We start from the raw sequence: 9,738 nt of genomic DNA, 5'->3' as shown, positions 1-9,738 counted from the left end.
TGAAGTCACTGACGTCGCTGGTGTTTTCAGTGCTGCGTGTGTCATCTCTCTTGGCGCTCTCCATCGCACAGTATAACCAGAAACAAAATGCCAGTATTTCATATTTACTCTATATTTTAAAATGTATCAAAATTTAACAAATTTGTATAAAACATGATTTAATGATCAAACATAAATATAATTTAGATGCACCATATTCTCTCTATATACAATTCCATTACTACTGTGAACATTTTAGTAAACATATATACAATATTTACATAGTTTCCTTTAAATGTCTAATCAAACACCCACATATAATCACAGTATGTGATAACAGCTAGTTTAGACAATAAGACAGCAAATACTAATACAAATACTAAAACAGTCACTGTTTGGAATACTAGCTGGGTTCACAATGAGTCAACGTTAAAGCGAAGAGGCGTGAAGTTAAGATCATCTGATGGAAAAACAGTTTCACAGAAACAGTCGTTCAGATGTGAAAATTACACGTACGATGTGTAATGTGTTATTCGGTATACGTGTGATTCTCTCCTTCACAGTCCAGTGTTCAAAGCGATCACATTTCCTAAAGGAACCTTGACATCAGATCTCACCAAAGTGACAGGTCCAGTTGTGGAAGATCTGAACAAGACATCCTTTCATTTCTGAAAGAAACAAAATCATTGTTAAGATTTTCGCAAGAAGACTACTCTAATTCTGTTCTAAAGAATGGTCTTCTGTTACTTTCCCTGTGATTCGGAGATTTAGAAAAAAAATACAAGCACATTAGGTCCTATGTGGTAATTTCGTACCACCAGAATATGGGCATTATTATCAGATCCAATACACATTGAACAATTATTTGTTTAAGTGAAATATTCTTTCATTTACCCTTTAGTTGATGCCATGCGGAATGCCTGTGACTGGATCATGTCCACGTCAAAGCTGTTGCACATAATACGGGCAAAGGTCATCATGCGGATCTGCTTCAGCTGAGCTAAAAACAGGAAAAAAAAAACATATTTTTTTATTACTGGTGCTATGCTTCTTGGATTAGATGAGTGAGTGAGTGAGTGCTTGGGGTTTAACGTCGTACTCAACAATTTTTCAGTCATATGACGACGAAGGAATCATTAGGGTGCATGTACGTGTAATGTGCCTCCTTGTTGCAGGACGGATTTCCACCGCTCTTTTATTTAGCGCTGCTTCACTGAGACGACTTACCGAAGGCAAGTAAGTTGCCCCGCCCGAGACATTATACTGATACGGGTCAACCAGTCGCTGCACTATCCCCTTTATGCTAAACGCCAGGCGAGGAAGTTACAACTTCCTCTTTTAAAGTCTTAGGTGTGACTCAATCAAGGATTGATCTTGGATCTACCGGTCCCGAAGATTAGATGAGGGTAAGGGTTAAGATGACATGAATGTTATACTGCTGGGAAAATAATTACTTGACAGTGCAAATCTCAGAGCCCTCCGTTTAAAGGGTCTACAACTACGCTAACGCCCCTCATTCGTGTACAATATATCAATGGTCAAAACGACTCAAGGCTGCAAATCGATGCTGATATTCTAACACCAATACTTTAACCATAACATCGTTATTCTAATAATTCAAATGCAGCTTACAAACAGAGCCTTCAACTAAAACCATAATATTCTGTCTAATTTCACAAACGGTCGTATACATGGTAAAAGTAGTATGGTAACTCACCGGCTGTAAAACCTTGGGGCTCCTCCGATGTCTCATACCAAAACCTATCCCCCTGTCGGTAACGGCTGAACTGACGGGCCAGAAGGTGTGAAAACACCGGGCCTAACAAACCTCCTGGCACAGGCCTCTCCGAGACACCCCCCGTCCAGATGTCCACGTCATCGGGGTGACTGAAAATATATTACATCCACTTTAAAACAACCGCTGAAGCGAATCTTTTCGAATTTACTTCTTGAAGTAAAAAGGATAGAACGACCGTAGCAAACTTTAAGTAGCTCATTAGTAATTGTTAGGCCCGGTGTTTTTAGTAACTTATTAGTAATGAGTTACTAAAATACTGTTCTAAGCCCCATTCGTGTTAATCTGATTTACTTTCCAACGGAACATGTATGATTGATTACCACAGAACGTTTAACATTCCACCCTGGAGACTCACCCATAAACACTGGCCAGCGCCTGAACGGTGTCCTCGGGGATGTCCACAAATCCGCTCGCCCCTGTAAAGGAAGACGCCGAGGGCAGACCAGTGAAAGTCCTCCAAGAGTTGTACGAGGGAAGTCCGTGATCTCTGCCTCTCTGGATATTGAACGCTACCAGATCACCACCGTTTCCCTGATGAGTTTTGAATAGTTTGTTGGTTAGATCGTTGGTGACGATGGCATCCATGGAAGCCGCGGGCTTTGTCAACAGCCCTCTCATTAGGCCCTGTTCATGCAACAGGTATTGGTTAGACCGGAAGAACATATCCCCTAGCTTCAAGGCAGGAGAGCTACCTTGTGTGAAGTCCTTTTTACATAAAGGAAAGGAGGCGGTGATGAGTGAATGACCGAAGCGGAACGCTGCAGTGGATACGACGTTAGTGGTGGAGGCGTCCACTGCGGGATCATACTCTGTGTAGAATCCAGAGACCCGTGGGAGAAGATCGTAGTCCTTGACTATGGCTGGGCCAAGCAGAACTGGCAACCACTCGCTGTAGGTGATGTGCTGGATTAAAGCCGCGACGATTCTCCTCGACTCCTGATACAGCTTTTCGTCATCCCAGAACCGGTTGATAACGGCCAGCTCACGAGCAATACGGTTGTGTTCTCTCAGCCATATCGTGTGGATTCCTGTCAGCATGGGTACTTCCGGTGCTCTAGGATCACCTGTTTGTAGAAAAGTACAATATAGTACTCTCAAGCGTCTCTTTAGACCGTTTAACGAGTTACCATTTTCGTAAATTAGTAGTTAGATGGCCCTAACTGATTAAGTGCCCACTTGTAAAACGTAACATTGGGAAAAAACGATATCCAGTATTATACGCAGACGAAGTTTTGTCCAACAAATTTTTAATGGTGCTGGAAAACATATAAACATAGCTTCCTGTGATGTAAAAGAGGTTTGTTGACTTACCTGCTCGTGCAAAGGCCAATCCCATCTTTTCGGCGATCGCATTGGGATGGGACTTATGTGGAAGCTCATTCGGTTCAGACGTCCACAGCTCGCCTGCATAATGTAAGCCAGGTGGCGCATATTATGTAATAACACAACACTGGGTAGAGGAGGTGCTCAAAATATATTTAAACCATTGATCAACAACCGTATCCATAGTGTGCCAGGTTCTTCAAGCAAGATACATTTCTGATTATTTCTCTCGAAAGCTGAATGCTGTTATTATTAAACTTGGCGAATATTTTGTCGTTTTCATTTTGACGTAAGTATCAATGGCTATTCATATATATTTATATCATATATGTCGCTTTTTAACTGTGGTTTGATAAAACAGCTTACCACCGTGATGCCTTCTCAGATATTCCACCTTTTCTTTGTCTGACCCGTACACCGCACTACCGTCAATGTAGGAAGATGCGAGATTCAGCTGCTCCCTTTGACCTGTGCATCATACAATCAGTTATGTACTGCTAAATATATTTAAGTGCTGATTAATGATTCATTCTAAACACATTACTTTGTCGATTAGCCTGGGTTTGGTTTGTTTAAAGTATCACTCAGCCACTGACATTGTTTCAATTGGTCCATTGAAAATTAGATGTAGGCCAAAGTTATAGATACCAGTGAACAATATTTTCGGCCGTAGCGTCACATAAATTATCTGTGTAATTAGTAGTTGGTGGAAAAAGAAGAATGCCGTACCCATATCGAAAGTGCATCTTCCACAAGAGTAAAATGAACTAGTGTTATACTTGTAAAAAAGAAAGTCAAAAGTTTGTACCGGTCACACATCCCATAGTCGTTGTTTCCATAGACCTCAAAAATCCCAAACAGGTCCGCCCATCCTTTCTGAACGGGTCCCCTTCCGGAATGTCGATGTTGAAACATTCAGAACGAGGTCTGCAAAAATACAGATAAAAATGAACAAACTCTTTGCATACAACGTGCAACTATACATAGAAATTCTCTAACGACAAGCTGAGATGCATTCTCTCCTTCTATCATGTCGCCCTCTAACGATTTTGGGGAGCCAAGTGGAAATATTAAACTAATTTGAGTACAAGTCTGAAGCAATCGAGTTTCTGTACACGACATGAGTTCCTTACACAGAAAAGGCAAATGGATGTAAGTGTAGAAATCCTCAGAGAAACTGCAATGACACTTACGTGGGGACATCTTGCGAGCAGCAGTCCACCCTGGTACTGTTGTATCCTATCAGATGGAAATGTGACATTAAACATCTTTCTCAGAAACTATGACTGAACTCCTACTTTGACAATAAACCAAATAAGTTCAATAATGGATGGTTACATGGGCTGACTATAACAATGAGCAGTGTCTTAGCATGGATGTACTCTGCGTATTTGCGTTACACCGTGTAAGTGTTTTCATGTTTTCCTAACTGTCTGTCCCTCCATGGGCATCCAGGTGCACATAGCTACATCACACACCTTTAGCTGGTAACTTCTAAATTAAAGGTCTCTAATCTTTACAATTTGTTAAACGACGTTAAACCCTGAGTACTCACTCACTCACTTACAATTCGTGTTACAAGTTACTTGACATCATAAAGACAGCGAATTGCAGCCACCCTCATAAATGATAACACATGCGTTCACTTCTTTTTATTTCACGTATTCACATAAAACACGTCAATGTTATCTAAAAGGATAACATTATTGTTCTACAGAATATGGAATGCTCATGTGGAACGGTTTTCAAGCTTCAACGGCGAGTTACCTGTAGCGACGGCTCTGTCAGAAATCATGTGTGCCATGAACTGACCCCAGAATGTGAAGATGGAGCTGATATCCCGGTCCGTCTTCTCCGCAGAGTTCCCTTGATGGACTGCCCGGCTGACAGCCCTGGCGCTGGGTAACCTCCCGGTCTTACCTTGCTGACGGGGCTGGTCGTCCATGCCATCAACACCTGACAAATGTAGGCCGGAAACGTTAATAACCCACAGACAGAGAGTTTGACAAAGTTTCTGTCAGTTAAATCTGAACAGAAATTTGAGCGACAGCTGGCATGAAACAAGAGAAAAGTTCACTGTAAAGTTCTAATGCAAATGGAAGTCTCTGGCATACCTCTCTATTTTCGCAAGTCGAATTGCACAGTGTCTTACAACAATGGCATACTTCTGTAATCCGTTGGCGACACGAACTATTTGACGAGACAGAACCAGATAAAGTCGATGGTTTCGCCTTAGACGAGAACGTAACTAACTTTGTGGGTATATCTTTCTCCCACCATAATCTGAGCCGGCGATGTATAATTGAAAAATTTTGAATACAGCGTAAACCAGTCAAATAATATACACTTGTTGTGGGGCCAAAGAAAACAACACAATTATTTGATTGGAACTACAGCACTCCTGGCTCATACTGCTGCCCGTGAAATACATATGCTTACTTGTTTCGTATTCGGCAAGCATCTCTCTGGCGAATGGAGTAAAGCTTGCTCCTCGCAGCGGCTGCTGCAGATTGTTGCAGCTTCCGTCCACAGACCGGTATTTGGATCTCGTACATTTCTCGGAAAACTCATATGGGCAGTAAACAGTGTCCAAGTGTTTGGGAAGTTTGGCAAAGTCAATGATCTCTCTCACCGTGGCGTTGACTTTCTCCCTCCTGCAAAATTGTATTTGTAACTTCTAATTATTAGGTCGATAGTTATTTGCATGTAGAAATCAAGAGCGTGTGGTTGATGATGAAGTGTTATGTAACATTACAATACCTTTTGAGAACTTACATTTATACGCAAATGAAAAGTGAAGCCAAGCATAGCTGTCAGTCTTGATACTGGTTGTGCACACTATTATGTTATTGTGTTATTGCAGCAACCATACCACGTGTGAAGATACAGCATAAACCTTAGATTTCAAAAAAATATTTTTGCATCTTGAAAAATGCGAGCTGATTTTTATTCCTCACATTTCTGGATGCATATCAAGACCTTAACGACCTGATCACCTTGAGTACCTGATTAGAAAAGATATCCAGTTAACCAGTCTGCTCTGTCTGTTGATCTCCAAAGCATGTTCCGGTGTCTCTTCAAACATTGCTGCTTCTATGGTTTTGAAATCCTCAGTCCTCTTATCAACTCCTGCGAATGAAATATCCAACTTAGTAATACAATCTGCATTTTGCGCTAAGGCGGGTTTTTCAAATCCTAGTGCTCAGCGAAAATCAGCCAAGATAAATATAATTGGCAGAAAGATCTTAGACACCATACGTCTCACAAATGTTTCTAAAATCTTCTGCTAACTAATACTAATTATAATTGTAGTCAAAAAAACTGGAAGAGAAATCGGAAACGAGCCATTGAATACAGTTTAACACAGTGTCTGTGGGCAATCTCTACTCAGATAGACGTTTTGGTTCCATGAATAAAATTTTAGGGCAAAACACGTCATAGAAGAGAAGAAAGACAAAGGCATTATTCAATATAAATGGAGTATCGCTGTTGAGAAAAACAGTTTCATTCCCTGGTTGTAAATAAACCTCACATGGACGACAAATCAGTGACATCATCTGCCAAGGTCACATACCGTTTTGGAATCTGAGCTGGTATAAAGCGTCTTCTTTGGCAGACGTTCTTCTGGCAATGTCGATAAGCCTCTTGGTCGTCCCGAAGTTCACAGCCTGGCATCTCTGCAATAAGCGTTTTTGTTTACGGCTTCGAAACTATAAACAATATTCTGTTGAAAAGGACTAAGTCGCGTAATCACACTCGCTGTGTACACACCCAATCTCACCTAAGGTCGTTTCATTTTCGTTAGGGACGGGATAGCGTGGTTGAGTAAAAGTACAAGATGGTGTCTGGAGAGGATAAGTAACTCTCCAAAATGTGTTAAACTATTGTAAGTGCCATTGCATAATGCAGTTATCTTATTATGACTCGCCATCGAATAATACTGTATCATCTAGTGCCTCAGACAGAAATGACCTGTGTTCAGGTTCGGAACAAGTGCCCAGTTTTACAAAGATGGTACAGTAATTGTTACGTACAAAATATCGTACAACAAATATACGATTAAAAAAATGTCGTACGCTTTGTGAAACTGGGCCCAGGAGTGGTCCTGCTTAATTCTGAGCACTTGGACATGAGCTATTCCCAGTTATTACAATCCTAAATCAGGACAACACTATTACTGTTGTGCAATTCCTGTGACGAATAAATAGGTGGCTGGTTCGAAAACCGTTGCGGTATTAACAAATTCTCGGCTCTAACTGATATTAGAGCCTCGTCTCTAATATCAGTGCTTTCCCTAGAGTCCTTCTATTATCGTGACCCCGAGTCAATGGCATTTCATAAATAGGGACAGTTCTTTCTGGTATAATTTGTTACAGATTCAGATGTAGACATTAAATTTTACCGTAAGCAATCCACAAACGATACTGATCAGACACACAACTGGGAACCTGGAACAAAACAAGAGATGGTACACATGAAGTAAGAAACAGGTGAATTTATATTCTATCCCTTTTCACTGACGTCTACCATGTTGAGCAGGGTAATCGACCTTGCGTAACCAGATGGAAAACCCTTTGGTTTCCGGTGGATCGGCATTTAACACAGGAATGCGGTTCATCTTAACATATGTACAATGAAACAAACATATGTACAATGAAATGCTGCTTTAGAAAGCCTTAAAAATGTGCCAAAACGTAAGCACAATTCATCCATGGTTTTACTTATTAACTTAGCAAAGATTTATGTCGAGTTGACCCAAAATGATCACTTACCTCATTTTCGGTCGCTGCTTCTCTATCCCTTGCTAAATATCGCTGGTGGTGTTCTCCGTTCAAATTGTGGGAGGTGATGTGGAATATCAGCAGAACTGGAAGGTTATATATCCTCTCACCTGAGGTGACGTCACAGGATGTGCCCTTGGGGGTAGGGATTTGTAGGTAGGGGAAGAGCGGGCGGCGGGAGGGGTCAGTGAGAGTTCCCATTTTACTTGCCATACACTTATTGTCGAGTTCAGGCAATACATGGATTATTGAGTGATAATCCATTGGTTACATTTTCAAGAAATATATTTGGTATAAAACTGAATTACTGTAATTAGTAAAATAATCCAAGATTTTGGCTAGTGGTCTGAGATCAGTATTAACAAACCCTTCAAATGCATACTAATCCATTCAAATGGTAAGCCACACAGTTACTGTATCAATTTTAATAAAAATAATGAGTCTTTTTCTTCTAGCTTAAAGCTAAACTATAGAAGTATATAACTACAGTTAAATGTGTATTGTCTGTTTGTACTGGAATTAAAAATGCGGTCGACCTATACTAATATCTATGACCATTTGTATAATTAGACAGTAATTTCTTAACATATTTTAAAATGGGAAACGTGTGTGAGTCTTTTGACATATGTAACATCTCACCCACTACCCCTGTCCCTTCTACTCCACCACCCCACCCTCCGATTCTCATTTCATTCCTCAAATGTCAAGGGTTTACCTTTAACTAGATCTAACCAATTACTCCTGACTACGAGCGGATTATCCTCTTTGCAACAAAAATATTATTGCTTCTTTTCTTCCACTTCAGTCACTTCAATCATTTTCTTTCATATACCTGAATTCTTTTAAAGAGGATTTTCCCTCTAAAAGAGTTTAATCGCATTTAAGTAGGACTAGAACATATACCTGTGGTTATACATGTTAACTGGCATTTATCAGCAGGACTTTCTCTATAAAAAAATCTCTTAAAGAATTAGCTCTTAGAAGAATACAGTGAAATATAGAAAACATTAATATTAAGGAACGAATTTGCTCAGCTCTGTTCATATAATAGGCCTTATATTTTTAATATCTGCTTGTACTCCACTGACTTACACATAATTAGGCACCACAGCCAACATACTAGTTCCACAAGATGTGCATAAGCTAAAGTTGTTTTCATAGCGACTGTGGATAAGAGAATGAAGCAGCCAGAATTGTATAAAACGATTACAACTGAAAAATGCTGAATAATTCCAATTATGAAGAAAGACACCGGTCACTCATTCATCACCACAGCAAATAACAATCTACAAAAGTCATTTGAACTATTACTTCATAGAACTGTGTTCTCTTTCATATTGAAACCTTGTATGTAGGATAGTAATAAACTAGTTTTCCTTGCCTCACCTATTGCTTTGAGATCCACGTGGTTAATAAATAGCACTTTCATGACTTTCATGACTGTTTTGTTTCCGTGATTTCCATTTAAACTATATCAAGTTTGAGACAAAAACTAGGTTGCATATATTTTCAAACTTGTTGATTTGTTAATGAAATTATAGGGAAGACATGTTTGTGGAAGCGTTTTGTAAAACATATGTACTTGTTATTGTACAGAAGGCCTATATATTAATTTATTTCATATTTATTAAGTGATAAGCGCATTGTTAGTGACAACGTGCTGACTGTACTCGTTTAACTAGGTTACGTGTCCACCCGGAAAAGTTTATTAATACAATCCTCTTGTTAATAGAGTTTATTTAGAAAATGTGAACCCCTGACCAGGAGTATTTCCATAAAGGATTAGATTTAGACACCGGATAATCACTGCAGGACTTTCCTGATTACAATTTGTTAATCAGTGGGATTATAACCTTG

At 39.8% G+C, this 9,738-nt stretch overlaps 1 protein-coding gene and 1 long non-coding RNA gene across 2 annotated transcripts; both read right to left on the bottom strand.

The window, feature by feature from the left end:
• Nucleotides 1-869: 869 nt before the first annotated feature.
• LOC135475600 (peroxidase-like protein 3) lies at nucleotides 870-5,045 on the bottom strand. Its single transcript, XM_064755526.1, has 8 exons — nucleotides 4,868-5,045; nucleotides 4,294-4,339; nucleotides 3,909-4,027; nucleotides 3,467-3,568; nucleotides 3,089-3,181; nucleotides 2,133-2,841; nucleotides 1,697-1,866; nucleotides 870-979 (listed from the first exon to the last, which is right to left on the bottom strand). Exons 1-8 carry the CDS (start codon nucleotides 5,043-5,045, stop codon nucleotides 870-872), a joined length of 1,527 nt encoding a protein of 508 aa, XP_064611596.1.
• Nucleotides 5,046-5,646: 601 nt separating this feature from the next.
• LOC135475087 (uncharacterized) lies at nucleotides 5,647-6,764 on the bottom strand. Its single transcript, XR_010445023.1, has 3 exons — nucleotides 6,675-6,764; nucleotides 6,106-6,229; nucleotides 5,647-5,754 (listed from the first exon to the last, which is right to left on the bottom strand). It is a non-coding gene; the product is annotated as an uncharacterized LOC135475087 (long non-coding RNA).
• Between the last annotated feature and the right edge of the window lie 2,974 nt (nucleotides 6,765-9,738).

Source organism: Liolophura sinensis, chromosome 9, assembly GCF_032854445.1.
Source record: "Liolophura sinensis isolate JHLJ2023 chromosome 9, CUHK_Ljap_v2, whole genome shotgun sequence".
NCBI classification, from domain to species: Eukaryota; Metazoa; Mollusca; class Polyplacophora; order Chitonida; family Chitonidae; genus Liolophura; species Liolophura sinensis.
Note: the sequence above shows the minus strand (reverse complement) of the source record. Positions and strands in the feature narration are given on the sequence as shown.

Coding starts and splice junctions, on each gene's coding strand:
- LOC135475600 (XM_064755526.1), bottom strand. CDS start 5,045: ATGGACGACCAGCCCCGTCAGCAAGGTAAGACCGGGAGGTTACCCAGC. Junction 3,569..3,908: donor GACTATGGGATGTGTGACCG/GTACAAACTTTT, acceptor TATGATGCACAG/GTCAAAGGGAGCAGCTGAAT. Junction 2,842..3,088: donor ATTGGCCTTTGCACGAGCAG/GTAAGTCAACAA, acceptor TTCTACAAACAG/GTGATCCTAGAGCACCGGAA.